This window comes from Triplophysa dalaica, chromosome 2, assembly GCF_015846415.1.
Source record: "Triplophysa dalaica isolate WHDGS20190420 chromosome 2, ASM1584641v1, whole genome shotgun sequence".
NCBI lineage: Eukaryota > Metazoa > Chordata > Actinopteri > Cypriniformes > Nemacheilidae > Triplophysa > Triplophysa dalaica.
Window position 1 is genome coordinate 23,997,340 of NC_079543.1, and position 27,462 is coordinate 24,024,801.

Sequence of the window (27,462 nt, forward strand, 5' to 3'; positions counted from 1 at the left end):
GCCCCTTAAGCAATGTAAACAGCCGATGGACTTGATGTTAAACAGCTGGTGTCCTGCTGTTATCACAATAACCTGAAGCCGTGAAGCCTGAAGTGATGGCTCAGCTGTCATCCCTGTTAGATCCTTAAGTATGCCTTTAAGACAGAGACGGAAACTCATTCAGTGTCAACGAATCAGTACAGTACGGCTTCATGGACATTTATTTTATGTGACAGTTGAAGACAGGTCTGCCGCAATTTTGGATCAAATCCACATCTGTCTACTTGAGGGTTGTTTCTCTACTTTCTGTTTGTGGTTAAGATACACTCAGGGTTCTTTCATGTGATAAGCGGAGCTCACTAAGCTCCTCGGCCCAATAACAGGAATATTTTTCTGTTGACTTGCATTGTGAGTTTGCAATTTATATGACCTATTTTAATGACTATTTCATTCAGTATTGTTACGTTTGATTTATTTTTTGACACGTGGTGCAAACATATATTACAATATGCTTTTCTTCTCTTCAGAATTATTTATTACTCGTGCTTGTTTGTGTTGAATGTTTGTTGTGTCCTTGGGAGCAATTCGACAGGTCAAATTCCACCAGTACAGTTTCTTGGCATATAAACTCAATTTGAATTTTATCGCTTTGTTTCCCATGCACGGTTCTATTTGACTAAAATATATTCCACTTGTCACTATTCTATAATAATTTTGCTGGTGCTAGTACAACTCTATAGGCATTCTGCACTGTAAAGATATTATAATTCAGTTTTCTCGTATGTTTTATCACATTCACTTCCAAAAGCGCAGCTTTTCCTAAAAAGTTAAACTCCCTATTTCTTTGGTAAGGGAAATGTCCCGCTCACATTCACTGCTATAGGTTGAGCTAAAAGTGTACCCAAGAGACAAAGTTTTAAGAAATAGGTATTTTCTTAAGTTTAGTTCAATTGTATTGCCGTAGTGCTTTTCACAGTGCAGCTTTAAGGTAAACACAGGGAAGAAAAGTACTTGCAAACAAACAAACAAACTATAAATAAATATATGTATATATATAGAATACAGAGCATATATTGTATTATTACGGAAAAGATTGGCTGTACCAACCTTAAAAAAGTCAAAATGTCAATCCAAATATCAAAAATCAACACATATAAAGATATTTGGCAGAATGCTTGTAACCAAACCCCATTGACTACCATAGTAGGAACAATTACTACATTTTTGATGTTCTGTTGATCTAAACTAAGATATTTTAAAGAATGTAGGACAGCAAACATTTCTTAGTCGCATTTAACTACCATTGTCATACATCCTACTGTGGTAGTCAATGGTGGCAAAGAATTGTTTGGTTACAAGCATTCCTCCAAACATCTTTCTCTGTGTTAAACCAAATAAAGAAATGTATACAGGTTTGGAACAACTAGAGAGTGAGTAAATCATGACCCATTTTTAATTTGGGGGTTAACTATTCCTTTTCGAAAATATGCAGGTAAATGTTTCAATGTATGAGACATACGCAGTAATATTTTAAAATATAAATTATTATATTATATTATACTCTTTTAGCTAAGTCTACCCACAATTGGCATACTTACAGATGTCTCTTTACATTGGGATGAGACAAAAGGAAGAATTTTACCATTGAAATATATTTACACACGTCACTCTGCACAAATCTAGTGTATGTGCTCAATAAATACCTGAAATACCACATTTTCCAGAAAGCCGAAGCTGCATGTGTCAAAACGTCCCACGCTGTGATTTTTCCGCTGTGAACTTATTTCGGACTCAACCAGACTGCCAGACTTCTCCCGCTTTTTTCCGTTTTCCTCTCCTCTTTTTTCCCCGGACGGAAAGGCATGAATTAAAGAGGCTGAGTTCAAAGGGAAACTTTTTCCTTAAAGGAGACGGATTAAAACGCTTATTCTTGACGTTGGATGTGGATTCTCTCCTCTCCCTCGTGCTTTTGCTGTCGCTCTCGCTCTCCTTCTGTCTGACGTTACTTCACCTTGAACTCCTAATGAACAACATGCAGTGCTCATTAAATTGCTCGGCTTATCCTTTACTCCATCTCTCTCCTTGTTTGCTTGTTCTGATGCACATTTCCTGGCCTAAAAGCTCTGCTACGGTGAAGTTAGAGGGCAGAGCGCTTTTCCTCGGCCTTCACCTTGACTCTGTATACACACATAAGTGTACGAAAGTGTCGGGTAATCAAAACAGTTCCACAGTCTCCAAAATCTAAACAAAAGACCTCTATATGTATGAATGAGGACAGTCACCCATGACTTGATCTTATTGACATAGAGGCTCAGAGCATTAAACACAGATCCTCTGTTGGAAGATTTCTGTAGATGTTGGCTGTGGTTTGGTAAATCTGCTGTAGCCTCAGGATTTGGCGTGGAACTGTGAAGAACTGTGCGCTTACATAAACTCATTATCTCTAAATAAAGTCGCGTTGAATATTTTTTCTGTTTCATTGGAATTTTGGTTTTAACTTTTGAGTTTATTTTTAGTCTCGAATGTAATTTAAATATGGGTTTGCACTGGCTGAGTTAAAGGAGTTATTCATGAAAACAGCTCACAGTAGCCTTACATGTAATGCATTCCCAAGGGCATCGTTCCACCCAGAGTGTTTAACACGTTTTTATGGTTGTGTCATTGAAATTGTAACTTTATTGAAGTACTGCCAGGAAAAGCTACAGTAATAGCAATAGTTCATATGTTTGAGGTTGCCCAGACCTGGCACACATGTACGCATTTTTCACTATTATAATTAATTGAATAAAATAAAATCTGAATTTAAATACAAGAAATAAGTGAAATGTATAGACGGCGTAAACAACATAAACAAATGTTATGTACCCTAAACTTAACTTCCAGTAGACCCTCACAAAGAATCAATAAATTCTGAGTAGTTTGAAATTACTTTAATATAATTAATGTAAAAACAAAATATTAATACAAATGAATGTAAATATACATTAAATATAAAATAAATTGTTATTTTATAACCAAACACCGACTGGAAGTTTACTTTGGGCCAGGCATTCTGAAATATTTGAGGCTTATGTAAGTTTAATAATAAGTTATTGATTTACTGGTGCATGTTTTTCTTGTCTCATAGTTTGTCTCTTATCTTCTTATGAACGTTTCCTTTTCTGTGGTCTCTTGAATAAATAAAAGAAAATCAATATTCACAACCACTCTTTCTGAATATTTTTTCAGGAAAAACAGAACCCCTACAGCATTTTAATCTGAAGGGAAATCAGGTTAACAATTACTTCCATTTATAACGTATACAAACATAAAAACTAGAGGCAGTAATAAATGGATAATTCACCTGAAAAAAACAATTCTTTCATTATTAAGGCATCCTCATGTCAAACCTATATGACTTTCTTTCCTCTGCAGAACACAAAAGAAGATATTTTGAAGAAAGTTGGTAACCAAACAACATTGACCCCCCCATATACTCCCATTGTATGGACACAAAACCACACAGACATTTCTCCAAATGTCTTATTTTGTGTTCTAAACATGAACGATATTCAAACAAATGTTGAATTTGTTGAATTGGGTTGAGGTAAGATGCTGATACAACTGTAGATTTTTTTTTTAAATTAAAATTATTTCAAAGTTCAGACGTGTAAGCTGCTATCAGTGTTTTCTCTTTTGCACAGAACTTTTGTTTTAGAAGGTTTTCCAGTAAAAGACCGTTTCTTAAAGTCTCACAGGCGAGAATCTACAGTTATTCTGTTTGGGCTTTCTGTAGGTTATCTGGATGTTGGACGTCTAGTTGCAACTGTGACACTTTTGTCATCATGACAACTGTGAAGCTCTTAGTGCTTTTAAAATCTTGCCTCATATAAAAGTGTGACTGTGTCATATCTGTGTGAAAATTTGAAAGTGCTATTGACGTCTCTCACAAGAACGTGTTTGAACATAGGCCGCTAAAGAACATAAAAGAACACTCTCTCTTCTTCCTTTATTCATTTTGATTTGTTTACCTTTAGCAGGTTATTTTTTCTCTCCTCAAGAGGTATAAATATAAGTTTATAAAGTTTTAGTTAGTATGAGTGAATATGTGTGTTTGGGTGTGTTTGTGTACATTGTAAATTTCGCAAATACCTTTAGCCAAAGCAACTTTTTAGCGTGTACATTTTTCAATAAGTTCATTCACAGAGGTTTGAACCTGTGACCTTGGTGTTGCTAGCATGCTGTATTGATATGTTATACATAATTTTTGTCTTTGTTAATTCTGATAAAACGTAGTGTAATGCTCATGTCGTTCCATAATACATAGTTTTCAAAATATTTGTATGCACAGATATGCGGACATTTGCTGTTTTTACATGTATTTTTCTCTGTTTCGTTATATTTCAGAGCAATCACATTGGACAATCAGCTCGTAGTGTTGGGGACAACAGCAGCGGACGCAGGCCGGTATTACGTGCAGGCTGTGAACGAACGCAATGGAGAAAACAAAACCAGCCCTTCAATTTATCTGAGTATAGCAAGTAAGTTAATGCAGAATTTTAAAAACAATGGAATGTTTATAACAGTTGGTTTAAAGTATAGTTTTATGCTGCTTGTTTTTGTTATTTCATTCCCATTCGTTCAAGGCTTTACACATTAATAGACTTTGTTATATAACTGTAATAATTGCTCTTTTAAGTCATTAACAAACATTATATAAAAATAAAGAAGCTGATGTACTGTATATATAAAGATGAATAGATGAATCTAATTCACTAACGTGTCTGAGTGAATTTTAAAGGTACAATTTGTAACTTTTTGGTTAAAAATAAACTTAAGGGCAGGGTGTCCGATTGTTGATGTTCAAATCAGCAAAATAAACACCCCCAACCCCCATCTTTCGCTTTCGTCACCGCTCGGCTCAGCTAATGTCCGTCTTGTGCACTGTTCACCATACTGCTGATTGGCCACAAGGTTGATTTAGTACTCAGCCCGACTTAGTATCTAAAGGGTAATTCAGAAATCGGTTACCCCGCCTTTAAATCAGTTGTTCAGCAATCGCCTAAAGATTATTGCTTAAAATCTCTTTATCTTATTCTGATTTACAGTAACAGCTTAAAATAATGAATTATAAATCAATACCAAACCTCATAACGTATAACAGAATATTAAAGCTGCAGTCTGTAGTTTTTGCCTATATTTTGCCTTCATCTCTGTTTATAAACATAAAATTGCAGGTTACTTTACATTCTTATTTTTATTTGAGTTAAAGTCAAATGAGGTATCGTACTTAACATCTCAATTTATAATTCATAATTATAAGCTTCTTGTTGTTAATCGGAATAGGATAAAGACCTAGTTTTCTAGGTTATTGCTTAATATTTGATTTATTTTTATTTTTAACCAAAAAGTTCAAAATATTTTAATGTGTATAGCTTTGCCTTTAATGAATGGGAGGATGTAGTAACTAACAGACTCTACCAAATAAAAACATTTGTGATTATTAAAGAACAATACTTATTTACGATATACGATATTACAGCTGTTGTACAAAAGAGGCCTGTCGGGTTGTGCAAAGTCGTGCAGCTATTAATGATTTATGGATACATGAATTTATGTCATCAATGTCTATATAAAGCACCATTGATGGCAAAAATTGCCATCTTTAACAGATGTTAGATCTGAATATATTTTCTTATGGGGGGGTTTGGTGCACGATAACATTTAAAATTAGACACAGTGTTATTTTTGAAGTAGTTCTCATTCAGATATGCTCTCTGGAACAAACTATTGACTTTTCTTAAAGTGGATGTTGGTTTAAATCGAGCTGATTGACCCGGTGATTGACCTTCACATTTTCAACAATCTCATTTCTCTGTACTGTCGATACGTTCCAGAAACACAAGTGCATTGTGCGAAAGCCACGTTTTCTAGTTTGTTTGTAAAGTCTTTCCACCGGGAATAAAGTATAAGAGTTTTTTTTACACTTAATTAAAAGGTTTTTTCATACCTTACCATATAAACAACAAGTTACTCATTTGTAAGTAGAATGACAGAACAGGGCTTTGCAGGAGACATTGCTAAATTTAATTTCAAATCATAACTGCAGAACAAAAGGGCAAGGAAAGTAGAGAAGGGTGTGAAAATCATATTTTTTCTAAGTCATTAGTTTTCTCTGTGGTGTCGCGAGGTTCGTAACTGTCAGTCAAACGAATCGTTTAGAGAAAGTCACTTTTCCCAATCAAAATTTCGAGGGGATGTTGAAAGCAGTTTTACAGGAGTTGGTATTCTGCGAACAGATTTTTGAGTCGAACGAATCTGACAAGGACATGAGAAGGAGGCGGAACAAAAAAGAGCTGACGGCAGGAGGCATTTTCAACAGAAACTTCTCTGCTTTTAATTTGATTTATTATTTTTGCTTTTCAGGCCCTTCTGCATTGACCTTTTAAGATATTTAGGAGCTTTCATGTTTTTGTCAGTGCCGCTTTAAAAGCTCTTTTATGGAGGCACAGACACTTCGGTCACTGTTAAATTACAATTTCAGCAGGAACACAGCAGGATTTCCACAAGCAAGGAAGTAGGTAGCTAGATTTAAAAGGGCCAGAGACCCCTTTGTGTGTGTGTATGTTTGCGGTGGGCTTTGTTTTATTGTGAAGGACCCATTAAACCACTTAATGAATGCGGTTTTATTTTCTTGTATTAATGAATTCATATTCAAACCAGAAGGTTTGGGCCATACGTTTATTTATTTTGTCATTTAATTGTTTTTGAAAAGGACAGTTTACATGAATCAAAAGAGAAAGTTGTGAATGTAACCATTTTAACCCAAAGGGATTTTTTTATTAGTGGTGTTATTAGGGTAGGGAGATTCTCATTCTAGAGAGCATGTGATTGGCCAAATTGTGTAAGGCAATATGAGCTATAAATATTTTATTTTAGCACTATTTTCTCTAAAGACTGGATTTTTAAATCCAAATATCTGTAGTAATAAGTTTTGTTGGTTTAAGGTGTACAACACGGATGGCTTTATGTTTAAGACATGGATCTTTAGCCTAAAGATTGTCATGTGGAGGGACGGAAATGGACAATCATAAAGTCTGTGTCACGGTTGGATAAGAGGCAGAACCCAAATGCAGGCAGGTGGAGGCAACAAGGAGACTTATTTAAATAAAACAACACACGATGGGGCAAAACAGAGACTATTTCTCAAACAGAAAACTTTCCACGAGGGGAACAAAACAAGATAGCTTATAAATAATAAATCCAAAACACGAAATCCACATACAGAACTCACGGGGAGGAAACACATTCAGGAACAGGAACAGGAACAGGAACAGGAACAGGAACAGGAACAGGAACAGGAACAGGAACAGGAACAGGAACAGGAACAGGAACAGGAACAGGAACAGGATAATCCAAATAACATCCGGAAGGTATGATAACGAGGGGAGATTGCGCAGGGAGGGAGAAGGGCAGGTGACAAGAATAAACACTAATGGGAAATCTGGCGGGAAGAAGAAGGAACAGGTGAGGGAGATAAAACACTAATGGGACACCAACGGAGAAACAAAGGGGTGGAGCTAAACGAAGAACAGGAGGACACGCGGCGAATTATCAAAACATACCGCCACGTGTCTCCACATAAAACAAAACATACACACAAGACATGGCACTGTAACAACCCTGTCCCCAAGGCACGAAATCTAAGAACAGAAAGGACAGGATCGTCACAGTCTGATTCTGGAAGTACATACACACACACAAACCTTTCATAGCGAATAAACATTTTCAAACGTTTGTAACCATGGAAATATAAGATACAGCATCACTTACAGCAGCACAGAATTTTGAATGTTTCTCCCTGGTGTGACTCATCTCTCGGTCGAACAGAGAGGTTAGTCATCCATCTGGACCAGAGGATGGAAACCAAATGATGACATCTGGAGAGAGGGCTATATGATCTTGTTAGTATTCAGAGATATGTTTACTTAAAGTGTGGATGAAGAACATGGGTAATGAAAACATGTTTGCTGTTCTAGCACTGGGAAATTTCAGTACATTTGGACAGACAATAAAATAGGGATACACCGATATGTACATTTTGGTCGATAGGGATAGCTGATAATCCTTTAACAATGGAAGCCTTTAACCGATATATTGGCCGATATCCAAATAATAATATCAAATGTCCTGAGACTGAAACAAAAGGCAAAAAGTGGACAGCTGCTTTTATTTGAAGACATGTAAAATTGTGAACAATGTGAAGCTGAAGAGGTTTAACCAGAGGAAATTAATTATGATTTATCGGCTACAATCATCGGCCGATACCGATAACATGACCATATGGCCGATCATTTATTATGCATCCCTACAATAAAATTTAAATGTAAACATACGGACCACATTTAATACATAAACCATTTTACCTCTTTGTGTAAACAACTTTTTAGTCCTCTTCCAGTATATTTTCAGAACTGTAAAGTATAATTTTCAGGTAAGGTTTTAGGTGCTGTCGATATGCACAATATTGCGTCCTCTCACCGCACAAATGGAAATTCTGCCAAGCATCGGATGTAATTTGACATGGCTCGATCTCTTCTGACTCTTCTATGGCTGTTTATTTGGTTTAGTTGCTGGTGGTTGCGTTCCAGATGTTATACGATTTATATTCATCATACACTTGTCCCCGGTGTCATATACATTTTTAATTGTCTCACAGAATCTCCCTGCCTATATGTCTCGAGAGATGTCTGCTGCTTCCCCAAGAACATAAGTTATGTTTCTCCCTTTGCTCTGTGTTCCCAAGCCTCGTTCCTCTCCAAGTGTCTACAGCATGCTTTTCTCTGAGAACAATGAGAAATATTTTCTCCTTTATCTGCAAAACCTGTCAAATGCAAAGACTGCACAGACCATAATCCAGTCCTGTTTATTATTGTTATGAAATCCAATCCCTGCAGATTAATTCATATTTGATTGGGGATTAAGACATCTGTAAAATGACTCCTTAATCTTGATGAGATTTATGGTTGACAGTTATTTGCAGTAAGATCTTGTGCTTGATAGATTGCTTCATCCACAGTGTTTTTGAAAGGATTTGTTTTTAAAAAATATAATTTTCAATTTATTTAAAATCTGTAAGTATAATACTACCCTGCTTTTCTATTGCAGTTTATTCAAATCAGATCAAATGGAAATATTTCGCCTTAACCCCCTGGAACACTGGGATTGTAACTGACAGGTGATGTTGACGTGATATTATCCTGATATACATATATGAGGTGTTCAATCAACTCACAATTTTTTTTGTGATATTACCCAATAGAATGACACAGATCATGCCGAATTTTTTGTAGACCGAAGTTAGCATTAGGCTGCAGTGGTTGACTCGACCAAAAGCCTGTAGATTTTCCCCATAGACTTTCTAATTAATACATTTTAATTAACTATATCAAGATAATCTTTACAAATTATGTTACATATTACTTTATGAATTTTGAGGCCTAAAAACAAAAGCTAAATTGAGTCAATTAACAGACTACCACGGTCTGCAACATATCAACGTCACCACCACTAAACCTCCGACAATTCTTTGAACATTTTTTAAAAACACGTTTCTGGACAAGTAAATACTCAGTAAATAAAACTTTGTGCTCACTTTGTGTTAATTGTGAGGGTTTTGTTTGTGTGTGAAGATGTTTAACGTCCCCGAAACTTCTGAAGTAGCTTTTAGCAACTTGTTAGCAATCACCATTTTGAAGCTTTTAAAACTGTAAAAGCTTAAAAAAATCATAGAATAAAACGTCAATATATTTAGAGGCTTTATTAACCACATATCTTGTAATACACATGTAAAAGAAAACATTTTAAAAACCCACTGACTTCAGGACGAAGGTACTGAAAGTGCTTCCACGATTACTCATTCCAGGTTTTACATGCCTGTGGAATACTTGATTCTGATTGGTTGATGGCTAAGTTCTATGGCGATTATTTTTGTGCAGTGAATGGAAAACTGTGTGAATGCTGTTTCAAGCCACATAGATATGCCTGCTTTGTGTTTTAATTTCTCATTTTTTTGCAATTATTACATCTTTGTTCAAGATTTTTTGATTATTTAATTATTTATTTTTGCTGCCTGCACTAAGCTTTGAATTTGTTTAAATATTATTACTACAAATTGACATGCAGTAGCTAACTTGAGGTGAAGTTTAAATAATATGATGTCCTAAATCACTTTGAAAGGTTTGCAGTATTTCATTTTCCATTCCAGTCAATGTTAAACTACCTCTCTTCTCAAGAAGTCACCGCGGTAACGTTTCCTCCTGGAGTATCTGTTTAGATTTTCCTTTGCATTTCGTCTTTTAACAAGGTTCATTACATTTAAACGAGTCACTTTCACGTTTCTTTGAATTCCTTACGGGTAAGCAGATGGAGGACGTGACCTAAGTCATTTTGCTTCTGTGCTACTTTGAGTAGTGTAATTAGAAAATGTTTGGAATTTGGCAGTAAAATGAAGCAGTAACGTCTTTCATTGTGGTAAAAAACATATTATGCATCCTCTGGTAGTTTATTGCTATGGAAACGGCAAGAATGCATAGGAAAGAAAATCACAAATGAGATCTTTGTAATATTGTAATTTCCTGTAGATATCAGTGAGATTAAATGGCCAACAAATGGAAGCTTTGCTTTAAATCTCAGCGTCTCAGATATTTCTCATGAAAGAAAGACAAGGAAATCTCAGAAAATGTCTCCATTAAAATTCAAAGGAGATCTTAACAGTGTTACAAACTCGGCTATGAGTTATCAAATGTCAATAATATTAAACTTTTGAAAAAATGCAATATAATGTACATAAGTATGTCTTCAGATGTGTATAAAGATCTTACATAATGAAGATTTATGTTTTTATTCTTACCTTAGAATGAGCTGTTTCTATCCACATAAAGCGCCGGTACCCTTCGCCATGTTAATTCTACAGTAGCCCTAAATGAACAAACAGGTCAACAGAGCGTGTTTCATAAATATGTTTCCTCTTTTGGCAAAGAAGCAAAAATGTGGCAACATCTGGGTCCTGTGTCAGCCATCATAGTGCTTCGAAAACGGGGGGTGGAGGGAGCCGTTGGTTGTAACTCCCAACCTCACCGCTAGATGCCGCTAAAGTTCTTAAACTGGACTTTTAAAAGGGATAGTTAAAAAATGAAAATTCTGCTATTATTTACTCACCCTCACGTCGTTTTTCTTCTTCTGCAGAACACAAAGGAAGATGTTTTAAAGAATGTTGGTAACCGAGCAACCCATTGACATTGCATTGGAAGTGAATGGGTTCCAAAGTTCAATTACCAACATTCTTCAAAATATTGTGTCTTGTGTTCTGCGGAAGAAAGAAAGTCATACAAGTATGAAATGACTAGAGGGTTAGTAAATGATGACAGAATTTTTATCTTAAGGTGAACTAACCCTTTAACAATAGTAAATCAAAACTCATCTATGCTAACGCCATATAAACTTATTTTATTTAAGTTTATTTGCTTTATCAAATGACACACTTGGCATCTTTAGAGAACATGAGGATATATTTGTGTTTGGAAAAGCAAAGAATGGCTGTGTTAGTCGTTGTGTGAAAAGCCCTTATGTTGACTTCTCTACTTATTGTGTTTGCTTGCGTGTGCTGTGCCCAATCTTTCTTATCACATCACAATCATTGCAAACTCAGAAATGATAACTAGAATATAAATGCTTTTGTTGTTGTTTTGTAGACTCCACAGCAGGACAGGAAACATTGCTTCATGGTGCTCAGATATGTGTGTGTGTTGTGTAGGCTTAATTCGCTACATTTGTGAGGCAGGTACGTACTTGTTTTATACATCCGCGCTGATGGTATAAATATTTCTTTCACTTCATATCTAGTTCGGTCTAGTTTTCAAGATCTCGTTTGTAGGTTATGCAATTAGCAACTGGACATATTCTGTCTTCACACCATCGAGCTGTTAATTATTTTGCATGTCTGACAGGGTTTAATATGGCGATCCAATGAGCAACTTGAGAATTAATGTGAAAGTGTGTGCATTTGTGTTTTATCGTTGCCCTGCCTTGTCCAAAGGTTTTTTGTGTGTAACAAAGTCCATCAGCAATGACGTTTGCTCACCTCAGCTTAACGTGAGTTTTTTTTGTCTGCCATGTTTAATTACCAGCACAAGGCGATGTTGGTTCAGTGTGTTTGTGACCTCAGTGGGGTCTTGTCTTTGCCAGTTAGAACATGCGGGCCAAATTTTTATCTCGTGGTGGCAGCCCACTCGCACAACGTGAGCCAAAGTCTACTTCAAGAGAATTAACCAAATCATTAGAGATAAAGAAAAGAAAGCGGAGAGGATTGGTGGGGTGGAAGGGGAAGAAAACGAACAGAGTCATTAGTCTCGAAATAGTTTACCGAACAGTAAACTTCCTCCATCTGTAGTGTTGACTATTTGGGTGTTTTATTGGATGTCGGAGGGAAATGTTTGGTTCATATTGTTGATATTGTGTTTGGGCCTCTGCGATGTAATTGCAGAAATTTCCACTATTGACATACTTTATTGCTCCCTTTGCTGTCTGCTTTCTATATAGGCTGCTTTCTTCTAAGGCATCCGTAATGAAATAATATCTCATAAGTAACCGATTGGCTTTCCTTTACGTCAGGATGCTTAAACATGCTGTCCATGTAGGCAGCTCACTAAGTTTTTGGAAAAATGCTACTGTACTGTGAAGGGCAAAAATTGTTTTGAAGTAGTTCTCATTCAGATATGCTCTCTGGAATAAACTATTGACTTTTCTTGAAGTGGATGTTTGTTTAAATTGAGCGGCCATTCCCTGTGATGCCAATTTTCAAACTTTAGTTAGTGTGTAATGTTGCTGTTAGAGCATAAACAATATCTGAAAAATGATAAAGCTCAACGTTCAATGCCAAACGAGATACTGTCAAGGACTACAGAGAAGGGCTGGAATCGGACTAAAGCCCTTTACTTCCTGGGTACATGATGTCACTATTCCGCGTGCTTTAATAACCTCTGCCAAAGGAATACTCCTAAAAAGGGATGAGGCCTTCCTTAGAGAAGAGGAAGATGCGCTAGAGTAGTGTTTGGTTATCAGAGGTTGTAAACATTAGACTGAGCTACTCGCTAAACTACTTTCACTTTCATCACAGTCCTAAAGCTGGTAATAAGAATTCCGCTACACACATTCTCAGATAGCCAACGGTCAAATAACAGCATCCATGACTTTAACATCGGCATTGAAAGCTGTTCTGTGTAATACAACGATATTGTGTGTGTGCGCATACCTCTAAATCACTTCTATGAAACTTATTTTGAAGTCCTGCTTGCAAAGTCCTAACTTTCCTGTAGCTCAGTGGTAAGAGCATTGCGTTAACAACGCAAGGTTGTGGGTTCGTTCCCAGGGATTGCAAATACCTATGTAAAATGTATAGGATAATGCAATGTGAGTCGCTTTGGATAAAATCGGCTGCCAAATGCATAAATGTAAAGTCTCCTGGTCAATCTGCTTGTTTAATTATCCAATTCAGGTCCAATATAAAAAAAAAGAATATTCTGTTATTAATGTTAATTAATATGACTGGTTTGACCCAATCAATCCGGTGTGATTTCACTCCCCATAGTAGGAAAAGAATTGCGATCTCTAACAAAGATCACAACCTTGTTAATGCAATGCTCATACCACTGAGCTGCGGGAAAGCTGTAAAACTTATAAAGCACATATTCAACATGACAATATTCTACTTCCCTAATCCTACCTAAACCTAACAACTGCCTTACTTACTAAAAATAAGCAACAAACTAGTAGTTTACTGAGACAAAAGTCATGGTTTATGGTTTATTAATACCGAGAATTGGACCTAAAGTAAATAATTGTCTTATTACCGTTACCATTTAAAAAAGCAAAGCCATTACGCCTAAGTAAGTTTTTATTAATCATACATAATAAGACATTAATGAATTGTGTTTTAATTGAAAGTTATACATGTAAGGTGAAGAAATGAGACAAGAGAATATTAAGCATTTTGCTAGAAAAATATAAAGCAATCTGCTAACTTGGTAACCATTTGAAAGCTACTGGCAGATTACGGAGGATGAAAATATCTCTCATGGACACTTCTTTTTTCCACAGTTTCTTCATTTTTCTAATACATTTATAGTCTGTCTGTTTTTGTAAGTCTGTCTGGTAGAACATCCAATTGTTTTTTTCAAAATAATTTATTTTAGTTTACTTTAAATTTCAGCATATAGTTCACTCTGAGAAATCGTACGTTTTAATTTCAGTAGAATTTCAGTAGAAAAAGCAACTTTTATTTATAAATAAACCCCAACGACTAAGATAAGGGGACTGTTGTAATAAAAAAACAAATGTAAACTTCTGTAAAGTATTTAAGAAAGGTGACATAAATACTTAATAAATGTTAACACTGATATTGTGAACTCAAATAAATAGTGATACTGTTGATGTACAATTTTTAAATTTTCAGTCTCTAATATTCTCTAGAGATCCTTAAAACCATTGGTTCTATGAGGATCATTTTATATTTTCATAAACTGCTAATGATGCAATTTTACTTAAACCGACATCTTTGTCAATGACACCACAGAGACACAATTATTGGACATCTATGCCAATTACACCGGAGAGACGACAATATTGGTTTCGTATACCATTTAACCTGGCATATTCTACTTTTTACAATTTGACTATTTCCCAGAAGTTCCCTTTCTTGCCCCAGATACAGGCATAATGTAATCGTTTTCACTCTTGAATGGTCTTTTTTCGTCACTGTTCTTAGTAATTCTAGGTATTCTACAGAATTTGTAAACCTCTGTGTACCTGTGTAATTTCATGCATCGAGGCAAGTCATTCATCAAGATGGTGAATACAGTACTAAAAAGCTGATTTGTAAACATGGGCAGTCACATGGTGGTCACAGTGGTTGTGACATCAATATCATGAGGATTTATGAAGGATTGTTTATTGCGGCTTTGGCAGTTTGCAGTCTGAGAGGACTGGTAGGGACAGTCTTTCAAGACTTTCACCTGTGTTTTGCTGTAAAAACTACAATGTTTGCTCAACTAGTAGAGCAAGGCACTCGACAGGGTAGCATGTTTGATTTGTGTGTTTATATATATATATATATATGCCTGTATACAGTGCTCGATTTGAAGGAGGGCTGGGGGAATCCGGAAGGCATTAGGGGCACCCCTTAACAAGTCAAAAAACGCACTTTGGGGGGTCCCTCAGATATTTGTATTTGAGTAAAAATTATGATGACCAATGTGATTAAATTCATGCAATGGATATGGCCAATTTTGTGAATTAATTATTTACAATAATTTATATTAAGTTTGTTTATGGGCTAGTTGTCATGTCTCTTTAAATTTGAAATGCCCCTCCCCACGTCTAAAGTCCGCTAAGTGCAGGACCTTGAAAGAAGCCTGTTCTTCTATGTAAGCCTGTTTTAAATATAATAGCATATAGTTATGCATATTTTTATCAAATATATTGTGTATTTTGTATCAATTGTATATTACGAGACTAACCCCCACCAAAAAAAAATGTATTATGAGGGGGACCCCCATAAGACTTGGTTCAATTCGAGAACTGCCTGTATATCCCTGCTAAAAAAATCAATAGAACCTTGTCTAAAACACGAGAGAAATTTAATACTCACTAAAAACAGAATAATGCTTGGTTACTATAGCACCGGCCCATCGTTGCCAGCATGTTATTTATTATTATTGTTTGTTATATTTGTGGTTTATTACTTTTGGCCATCCTATTTATTATTATTTTATTGCAGTGAAAAGTTGTATAATACATCTGCGATGCCAACACACACCTATTTCTAATGGATGAAGCCTTGGTCTGGAAGAGAAGTCGTCAGGTGGTCCCTAACCTTCTCTGGGTGTTTCGACCCTTAACCACAACACCCTCCAGTTGGCGGGTCAGCAGTAACTGGTGATTTTCTCTGCTGTGCTTGTGAAGAGAATGAGAGTTTACTTGACCCAGAATGGATATATTAACACCTCTATCCAGAAGGGCATTGTTGACGGGTTCTCCAGGTGCTTGGAGCATACAGGGGACCCCGGCCAATTCATCCAAGAACCGAAGGAGAAGAAACGCAGCCTTACAGTTGTCTGGCTTGACTTTGCAAATGCATATGGGTCTATTCCCCATAACTTTATCCAAGTTGCCTTGGACAACTGCCACATATATAATGCACTACATAGAAATACCTTAATAATTCTATATTTAAAATACAGTTAGTTTTGGTTGCAGTTGTTTTATTAATGTTCTAGCAACTAAGTGTCAATTTTTAAGAATCGAGTAAAAATAAATGAACAGAACAGAGGCTAGTCTAGCTCATACTATTATAAACAACCTAAGCAAAAGACACCAAACTGCAGCACCACCAGACTACAAAATGTAAATAAACAACACGGATCAAATGCTTGTAACAGACGGTCTTCCTCCAGCATCATTCCTCCCACAATAACGAAGACTTAAGAGGAACTGGTTTTATCCCAAGCTGTAGAACAGGAGGTCTTCCAAGTTTATGACTTACATAAAAGTTTCGAACAATGAAAAACAAAGCGAGGGGGCGTCCCAAAAAAATATTTTTATTTACGTTTAAAATTGGTTGGTTATTAAAAGCAAGTGTTGTCGTCAATAGTCATGAAGATTATAAAAACAGTCCACAGGGATGTAATTGCTTTAGTTTGTGTTGCTATGAAAAAACACACGCACATTTCATAAGTATTATTAATATTCATTTACCTCACGTTTGTCAGTAGTGGTGCCGATCGACCGTTGAAATTTAAAATTCAAGCTCACTCAGTTCAATTTGAACCCAACTGGCTGGGTTATTACAGAAATGACCCAATGAACGTCTGAAATAACCCAACAAAACGACCCACTATCTCTAACACAACTATTGGGTTACAAAAATAAACCAACGTTTGCTTATAATGAGAATTGTATTAGTTTTAATGGTGTCTACTGGTATTTGATGGATGGTGGGGTGTTATCTGGCAGATAGTTGCCTAAACATTCTACAAAAAGTAATATTGTTATGGTTTTGATGGAACATGGTAATGGTTTATAATGATAGTTGAATGGAAACCATTCTGTGATGGTTTCTAATGCTAAGTCTATTTTTATCATCATTTTATTTGAACATATTTGTAGAAAATTGTACGGGTCAAAATGACAAAAATACACTGGATTTTTAGATCTTGAATGCTGCAAAGAAAAGAAGTTAATATTTATGTTTAAACAACACAATACTAAAGTTTTTACAGGCATTTTAGGATCAGTTAAAAATGCATATTTGACTGAATGAGCCTTATATTTTTCAACTTTTCTGGACTAAAATTGACATACATGCATAATATAATATAATATTTTGTTATAACTTCTAAAATTATTAATTTCTTTTTTTAATAATTTATTTAATATATGTATATACATATTTATATATATATCATAATAATTTCTATATCCACTTTTTTAAGGTGGCACTGTCTTTGTTTCCCCTGCTACTTGTTAAATCATTCTCTTTCAACCCAAGAAACCAGGGAAATCCAGTTTCCCATGATATACCCCCTTAAAGCAATTTGGACTCCTGACATAAAGGCTGCGAGTTCAATCGCAGAATGGATTTCATCGAAACCTACTGAAATCACAAGCCCATTCTGTTATCAGAACCCAGAGTACGTCATTCAACATCATTTCCCCCCGGGGAGCCCGACTCTGTACTCTTCTCCAGCAATTAGTTTACTGTAAGAACTATTGATGAAAAAGTTTCTTTTCAATTGCGAGTAACTGCAGAGAATTAAGTCTGACTCATACATGCAGGTAACACCACTGCAGTGCTTTTAAAGGATTTTAGTTTTTTATTATTTTTAGACGTGCTGGCACTGTAAATATACGGGTAGAAATGATAGAGTGGAGAGTGACTGTATTCTTTGCCATTCATTAAGGGTCAAATGTGAAAGTTGTGTGTTCTGCATCACGCTGTGTGTGCAGAAGGGTTAGTCAGGTTTTGTGTGGATTGTGTGTCTGCACAAGGATAGTTAAAAACCTATTTCGGTTGCCTGCCAACCATTCCTTTTCGGAAAGTATTAATAAATATACAATTAATGTTTTGATAAAAATCTAAAATTGCAAAAAGGTTTCAATCAGTGTTGGGTAAGTTACTCTGCAAAAGCAATGAATGACTAGTTACTTATTACATATTCAATAGTGTAATTAGATTACTCTACAGAATACTCTCTCCACAAAGTGTTTAATGACTTATTAGTAATTACTTTCTATATCCTACATCAACTTTGATAAGAATTCATTCTAGGATAGACATGAAACGGCTCTTTTAATTCATTCATATAAATAAATACATAAATTATTCTTATTAACTGACCAAAGAATACAAATGTGAGAAGGAAACATTAAAACATATATTTTAAAGTTAGACTTATCATTTTGATGTCATTTCCACTATTGAATATATTACACAGTATTAAGTTCAATTACATCAGAAGTAACTGTAATTAATTTACAGGAAAAATAAAAGTAATCACTTTCTTTACTTTTTCAAGTAAAAAGTAATTAAATTACAGTAACTAATCACTTCGTAACTAGTTACACCCAACACTGGAGTTTGTGAGTTTTAAGTTTATGAAAGTGGTCAGGGGATTAGAGATATCATTAGCTATATATACAGCCATGATTGAAAAAAAAATGTGTGTGTGTGTGTATGTCCTTCACACAGAAACTCTGTATGTGGTATAGTAATATATGCATAACATCGGTTGTGTTTATTCTTTTTCCCTGTGTGGTATGTGCTTTTAGTTGAATATTGACTGTGATTTGGTGTGACCCTGAATGAAGCTGCATATGAGTCACTCATGAGCTACACAGTAAACTGGATTATTTCTTCTTTTTCACTGCGCAGTTTCTCATAGCAACAACATCCTGAGCATCTGTAACCTGTGTTCATCCTTCAGAACACTTCATAGACCGGATAAAAGAGTAAATTGATGATGGAATGAGCATTTAGTGAGCAAATGAATAAGTAAAGAAGTAAATGAGTAACTGTGAGAGTGGCTGGATGAATATGAATCTTTGAAAATGGGAGTGAATAAACGGATGAATATTTGGTACTGTTTAAAGAACCTAGTCTTTTGCTGTTTTAGAGGCTTTGATTATGACCTTTGAGCTTTATCATTTTGCAGGCCTTGTTTATGCGCTAACAGCAACATTACACACTAACTAAAGGTTGAAAAATGTGATCGTGGGGAATATGACCTTTAATTTTTAGCAATTCAGACTTTGCTTATCGATTCACAGTTTTGGTATCAAAGTTTGTAAAAGTATTAAACTGTATGGTAATTTAGCCTTCTTTTTGTCTGGTTTGCAAAAATATATATATTTGTGTAATTGTATAATATATGTATATACAGTATATTGTAAATATATATATGTATACGTTTTCGATTCCCAACCCGATTGAATGAAAGAAGAAAGAAAGCAGGAAGCTAAGAAATAACGATATAAAAATAAAAGAAGGAACGAAGGAAAGAAAGAAGGAAAAAAAGAAAGGAAGTTAGAAAAGAACAAAAAATGAATAAATTATAGAAAGAAAGAGAAAAGAAGGAAGGAAGAAAAGAAAGATTGAGAGAATGAAAGAGAAAGGAAGTAATGAAAGAACGGGAGGAAGGAAGGAAGGAAGGAAGGAAGGGAAGTCAAAAGATAGAGAAAGTAAGCAATGAACAACAAGGAAAGAAAAAATAAATGAAATAGAAAGAAAGAAAAAAAGAAAAAAAAAGAAGGAAATGGAAAGAATAATAGAAAGAAAGAAAGAAAGAAAGAAAGAAAGAAAGAAAAAAAGAAAAGAAAAGAAGAATAGAGTAAGAAGAATAGGAAGAAAAGACAGAAAGACAGAGAAAGTTAGGAATGAAGAAATAAGCAAAGAAGGATAGAAAGAAAGAGATAAGAAGGAAGGAAGTAAAGAAAGATTGCAAAGAAAGAAAGAAAGATACAAAGAAAGAGGAAGGAAGGAAGGAACGAAGTAATGAAAGAAAGAAAGAAAGAAAGAAAGAAAGAAAGGAAGGAATGATGGAAGAATAAAGAAAGAGAAAGTAAGTGATGAAGAAAGAAAGGAAGGAAAAAAGAAGGAACATTTAAAGAAGGAAAGAAAGAAAGACAATCGATCACGTCCTCATATTCCTGGATAAACAGTTGTAATGAGTTTGACTGGGTTGAGTTGAGGTGTTATTGTTTATTGCTCAGTGACATTGAGAACCTTCAGTGTCTCACCTCTTTAATTTGGTCTGTTGTGGCTGGATGAGTTTGACACTTTTAATGAATTCATATTGTTGCACTTCACCTAACAAGCATGTCAAGAGGTCAGAAATAAAAGAGCCGCTAACATACGTTTCAGAATGTTCACAGATAAGAAATTCAAGGACATATCATTCACAACTATTTTGTGACGGCCAAAATGTGAAATGTGTTTCCTGTAGTTAGTTTTGGGGTTATTGTAAGTATGTCAATCTCCATGAACCACATGTCCGGCAATGTATTTATATTACACACCTGCAAGACACTTTTTTAACATTCGAGTGAACGCACAATAAAACAAAATGAAAGTATGGGAATTTTGATGTATCTCTTTACAACCAGACATGACTAAAAGTTAAAAGAATTTCTTTTAACAAACTGTACTGAAGATATTTAACCTCAAACAGAGAATGTACAACCTCCAACTTCTTTCACGAGGTGTCGAAACTTAAAGGGATTTTTCACCCCCCAAAAATCTATTTACTCTCGTGTCATTCAAGACCTCTATACGATTCTTTCTTCTTTGGAACACAAAAGAAGATATTTTGAAGAATGTCTCAGTAGTTTTGTACAAATGGATGTTAATGGGGTCCAACGTTTCTTCCAAATATTCTGGAAAGACATGAAGGTGAGAAAATGTTAAAAGAATTGTCAATATTGAGTGAATTGTACCTTCAAGATTTAATGTAATAAAATCACCGTATTCATAGATTTAATTTGTGAGGAATCATCAAGAATCTATTGTTTGATTTTTCTCTTTTTAGCTGTTTGCAGTTTTAAAGAGGAAAAAGTATTTCTTAAAGGGTCTTGTACAGACTTACACGAGTCCCGACTAGATGCCAGTTTCAAACTCATGAAGCTTTTGAAGAAAAATGTTTTTATCCTCTGCTGGAAGCAAACCGTTACACAAAATGACAAAAATCACAGCCTATCAGAACGTTTTTGATGTTTGATATGTGGAGCAGGATGGGTGCTCGTCCAAACACAAGCTAGTGAGAAATTCCGGCTACCCAGAAGAAATTATTTTATTTGTTGCTTGTGGTTTTGTGGGGTTATGCCTGGTTTGTGCACATACGGGATCTCATTCTTGTAACACAAGCAGACCGAGTTGTTTACAGAAATTGTTAAACAATACTTTCAAGTACTGTGTGTAAACACGCACGAGTTGTTGCAAAGGAAAAATGGCTTTACAATCAAAGTCGAAAGCAGCTTATTGTACAAAAAAAGTTTTGAAGAGGCACATCAAAAACGAAAACCTAAAAGACCTGCTTGGCTTCTCTGACACTCAAACTAAAGGATCGAAACTTTTAAAATGTAGGTGAGGATCTTTCAAGTATTTCTGATCGAGTGATTTGCCATTCACTGAAGGTGTTCAAAGATGATGTGTGAAGTTCTTCTCGTGATTCTTAATTAACTGGCGTTCCTCCTGCATTCTTGGCATGATCAAAAGATCTCTGCCGTCAGAACAGAAAGACGCCTTCGATTAAAATGAGCCCAGAAAGTATATTAATAGCAAAGTCTGTTAGGACTCTTAAGGGAAATGCTGAGTTCCAGCACAAGCTGGCTGAATTCACTCAGACACCAGAAAGCCTTAAAGATGAGTCCACTCGCTGTATTTTAAGACATATTCCGACTAGTTTCCCAGAGGAGGTTAGAGAAGATGTGATTTGTGATTTTGATCCTGTATTATCGGCCAAATCTGTTTTTTCTTACACAGTATGTATAAACAAATTCACAGCAGATTTCTAGCTGTTTTTGACAAACTCAGTGGCATCTTCTGTCCTGTATTATTGTTTTTTTAAGATGTTGATATTTTGCCATTCGATGAAGAAAAAAATAAAGAAAAAAATAAACAGTTGACTCTTTTTTTCACGGTGATGTAATGTAATAATTATATACTTAATTGCTTATAAATGGTTTATTTTAGTTGATTCATTATTAGCGAACAGTTGCATAATGTCATGTGAATATTATTGTAATTTTTATATAGTTAACATAAAAGTTTTGCCTACAACCTGTTTATTTTAGTTGATTCATTGTAAGGGAACATTTGCATGTTATGTTATTATAATTATATATATTTTTTATATAGTTTACATATTTTTTTTAATGTTCTCTATTCATGTTTTTAATGATAAATAAATAAGTAAAAAAATACAAGAGTACCAAAATAAAGTAAATATACTAGTGGTGGGCATAGATTCATTTTTTTAAATCTAGATTAATCTAGATTAATCTTGGAATTAATCTAGATTAAAATGGCTCATTTGAATTCTGCCGAAGGCATTCAGAATATGTGTGCTACCCAAATAATGACTAAAAGTAAGTCTTTGAGAACGGGTGTCTCAAGCCAGGTGGCGCATTAGACCAGGGGCTCATCTCCTGTTTCCATAATGCATCACAAACTGCTTGAGAAAGCTGTTCTACTATGATAATTGGTGATGAAAATAAATTATGTTCAATAAGATGTACTTGTGTTTACTTCCGCATTAGCTAAGGGATGCTTTGCGTTTAGGTGGTACTTGAGACTGGAAGAGCTCCTACAGTACATTTACATTTAGTCATTTAGCAGACGCTTTTATCCAAAGCGACTTACAAAGAGTTAGGGAGAAACAAGCGATATGTCATACAGGAGCAATAATACATTAGATCTCAATACAAAGTTACTGGTTTCAACTAAAGCTAGACCACTACCTGTGGAGAGAAAGTTTTTTTTTTTAAACCAATTCCGCATTGCACAAGGTGCAAACAACCTTAGTCTTGTCGATGTTTCCATTGGGAAGCTTCTTAATTTTTTTTATCGCCCGATAAGAGTCTCACGGCCCCCCACTAAAATATACATTTTTTATATAATACGATAAAAGTACATGTTCATAAATGTACTTTTGATCTTCTTTGAAACCCAGAAGTAAAAAAACTGACAAATCTATATCAACACACAGTTCGAAACTGTACATGAACACACAAACGCAGAACGAAAATGAATTGCACCTCAAACATTGTTAAGAAAACTAGTCTTGTCTTATCAGAGCTTTTATTTTTAGTCATATCTCTCACCTCTGCCCGCTTTGGCCTGTGTTCTGAAATGGTTTGACTTTGAGTGTGCGAATTACCTGACAAATGCACGAGGGCAGCTCTGCTTTCACGGTGTGCGGGGGTAAGTGGAAAAAATGGAAAGGAATTACACCTGGAGAGCGGACACCCCTCTCTTCGCTATCATCTCGCTCTCGTTCATTAAGGTGATTGACACGGGAACTAGAGAGGGTCAATAGGTCCCGGTGTACAAAGAGGGAGGAAAGACATCTCTTTGTAATTCCTGTTTTTGTGTTGTTTGCCACCTTATCTCTCGTTTTCTTTTCCACTCAGTTCTGCATTATTCTCTTCCACAGTTGCTCACATCTGGTATTAAGATGCGTTTGATCACCTGCTCACTGTCAATAAAGCCATGCATAAGTTTTTAAAAGTGCTTTGTGTAATTCATCTGGACGACCTATTGACAGAAATTGAATATAATATACATAAGTATGTCTTAAGAGGTGTATACAGACCTTACGTCATTTTTTTATTACCTTAGAATGAGCTGTTTCTATCTACCTATACCGTGGGTCCTCTTGCACGGATCTTAGTCCTGTGTCAGCCTCCATAGTGCTTGGAAAGGGAGGGGTGAGTGGTGAAGTGAGCCATTGGTTGCAATTCGCAACCTCACTGCTAGATGCCGCCAAATTTCATTCTCTAGATTTTTAATGAGAATAACCGTCTGCTGGAAAACTCATGCACATGCACTGTGCAAGAATTTCAAGTAACTTTTGTGCGGTACCAATTTACTTCTATTGTACTGTATAAACACAAAACCAATGCAAGTCAATGGGTACCGCCGTTGTTTGATTAGCAACATTCTCCAAAATAACTTCTTTCGTGTATGCTAAGCAAGAAAGTCATGCAGGTTTGAAATGACAAGAGTGTTGTGTTCTGCTTACTGCTGGGGTTCATCTGCTTATTTCATGGTTTTTTACCTTCTGCTGTTCAATTACAGATAAATTGATTGAGAGTGACAGATGATCAAACTTCAATCCTAATATTGCATGTAGTCATATGCATGTGTGCGGCCGCTGCTCATGCATGACTCCGAGATTGCGTTTGAATTATCCATTCATTCATCCATCCATCGCTCTCTCTCTGCAAATGATGCTGCTGGGGTTCCTCTTTCAGTTCCTGATGCTGTAAATCTTTCATGACTTGTCTTTCATTCTCGCTTTCTCACTTAATCGTCCTGTTTTCTTCTTTCATCCTCCGATCCTCTCGTCTTTTCTTGTGTCGCCGCTCTTCTCTGCTCCTCATCATTGTTCGTTCTGAAACTTCAGCTTTGCCCTTGTTCGTGCTCGGGAAGTTTTTTGAAAAATACCGGGGGGGGAAAGGAACAAGAAGTTTTAAATGAGATCTTTTTAACATCCAAGATGTTTCTCTTAGACGGCAATGCGATTTTGTGAGCAGACTTGTAATCCTGGTGCCTGTTTTGCAGATTGCTGTACCTTTTTGTTTTAAGGTACACTTGGTACAATCTTGTGAATTCTTCACCGACATCTTAAAAATAGCTTTTTGAAAAACGATGACAGCGTCTCAAATTGTGGTTCCAATTTTTGTACTGCTCCTGAGATGTCAAATAAAGAACCAATGGGTGCACAGTTTTTGATGACTGTGTGTGTGTTTGGTGTGTTTTAAGGCACATTCTATATGGTAATATCATACCTGTATGACTGTACCTGCAGAACAAAATGTCATTTGCGCTTTTTGCACATTTTTCCTTTAGTTGTGCAGACACAGGAATCCAATACGTTTTGTGCTTCCATTAAAGCGACACTTTATAATTTTTGCTCACAGGTTTCCCCATGTGGTTGATAAGAGCAATGTCTGTTACTATTGTTGTAGATAATGTTGCTGTATAAGCTTCCCTGTGGGCAGTGCAATACAAGTGTTTACTGAGCTGTATGGAACCGGCGAATGCAGAAACGTTATTTTAAACACCCTGTCGCATTTTTCGCAGGCAGGGGATGGGCGGGGCTGTGTGTACCTACCCGAACACAGAACTTATAGAATGTGTAAAAATGTGTAGAACTTGTCCAGTTAAGAGTTGTTCTACCAATGAAATAATTTTAGAGACATTATTTTAAGGGATGAAAAAATACAAAGTCTTGCTTTAAGGGGAGGTTAAGGATTGGCAAATTTCCATAATTATTATACCTATTTATTCCTATTATAATGATGTTGCTACATCATAAAATCACAGCAGGTGTTTGGAATCAGCGACAGGGTCATGAGTCGAACCAGTATGCTAATGTTGTGAGGTTGACTGAGGTATTTTGGTAAAAGGAATGATTTTAAATTTTTCTAATTTTTTTTCTTTCTTTGCTCTCTGTGTGACCTGATGAGCAGTAAACAAGAGGAGTCGTGGTTCTCTTGGTAAGGCACTTTAATCAACTCTTGAAGCTTGTAATCTCTCTCTCTCTCTCTCTCTCTATCTCTCTATCAGGCTCCATCTCCTTGTTCTGATGGCATCAGATGATCATCTGCTGATCAAGTGAATCCTTGTGGCGATTTTTTTCTATATAATTGCCCACAATATAACGCTTCCATTATCCTGCCTTCAAGCCATGTTGAAATCATTTGTATATAAAATTTCCCGTAAAAAATATCCTACCTTCCCTAATACATGACACAATTTCTTGAGAAGCAGAAAATGTGTACGGTAATCAGGCTTATTTCAGAGAATATATCTGAAACACTGCTTTTTCTCTTACCTTTTTATTAGGGATGTTTCCCAATAACACACCTTAAACAAGAAAAAATAAATACAATAAACTGAGAAATATAAACTTGATTCAATATTGTGTTCTTGCACTTGCATCTTACACAGTTTTGCTTCTCATGGGAATGTGGTTTGTTGCAAGAATGTTTTATTATTTAAACATGAAAACTAACATAAATACTGGTTATGAAATTATTTTTGCAGTCTATTTATGGATGCACACAAATGTACCCACAAAGGCATTACCAATAGAAATGGGATCATGGTAAAAATTGATATAAAAAATTGGTCATGATAGTTTTTAATTGTGCATTTTGGAAATCACTTAGTTTGTATGCATTTTTTATGCATTTCCCCCTAATAATCTTTAACTTCAGCAGCACAATGATAAAATACCTAGTAGTACATCCGTTAGACTCCGTGAAAAATAATTAATAAAATAAGTTAAACAACACCCTTCCATCAGATCGAAATTATAATTATAGCTCATCATAAAATGTAATTTCTTAATTCATACAGTATGTAGGAACATTCCTAAAGCAAGCGCTGTCATTTCTCCAGTATGCTAAATTTCTTAAATACGCATTATATAGCCATACACAATGCACGGGATATAACATTTGCTTCTTTATTTTGCCTTTGGTGCGTATGCATGCAAAACATCAAAATGCACATAAAAATACACTTAAAATGAATCCCAAAACAAATAAACTATTGGCTGATATTTTGAAATGGTTTTGGAGGCCTTTAGCGTAAATGAGAAGTCCTTAAAGCTAAACTCATAAACCCAGCACGATATCAATGGTTAATATGTTCACACCCATCCACAAGTCAGGGTTCATCAGAAATATTGTGCCAGCTCCCTCATTCCTGTCCAGAGTGACTCACGCTTGTTTTTCCCATTCCTGTGTATGTGTGTTTGTGTAATCTCCCATTTTATGTGTTTAGATGGATTTATTCGAGGCTTATGATAATGGATTCTCCTCAGAGACAAATTTAATATCTCCACATGTCATAATCTCCGACACTACACATGTATATGCTGGATTAAGATTATTGCATTTGATCTTGTTGAATGACTCCTATGCCATTGTGTACCGTACTTTATGTATGTGTGTACAGACTCTTGCATGTCCTGATGGCAGTGTCCTACATTGTTCTCGCGATCATTTCTGTATGCTTAGGGCAGCTTATCTCTTTGCCTGATGAAAACCGCACCGTGTCAACACCATGTCAAACACCATTCTCACTTGAGTGCCTGAGACTGTTTAACTGATTGACAGCAACATAACGTCGAAAGCACCACACGCTGTCTTTTCTTCTCT

At 35.6% G+C, this 27,462-nt stretch overlaps 1 protein-coding gene across 1 annotated transcript in view; it reads left to right on the forward strand.

The window, feature by feature from the left end:
• Positions 1-27,462, forward strand: part of sdk1b (sidekick cell adhesion molecule 1b) — a 189,864-nt gene that overhangs the window by 82,698 nt on the left and 79,704 nt on the right. Inside the window, 2 exon segments of the mRNA XM_056771518.1 lie at positions 4,366-4,499; positions 25,765-25,791. Of these exon segments, the coding sequence (XP_056627496.1) occupies positions 4,366-4,499; positions 25,765-25,791 (161 nt within the window).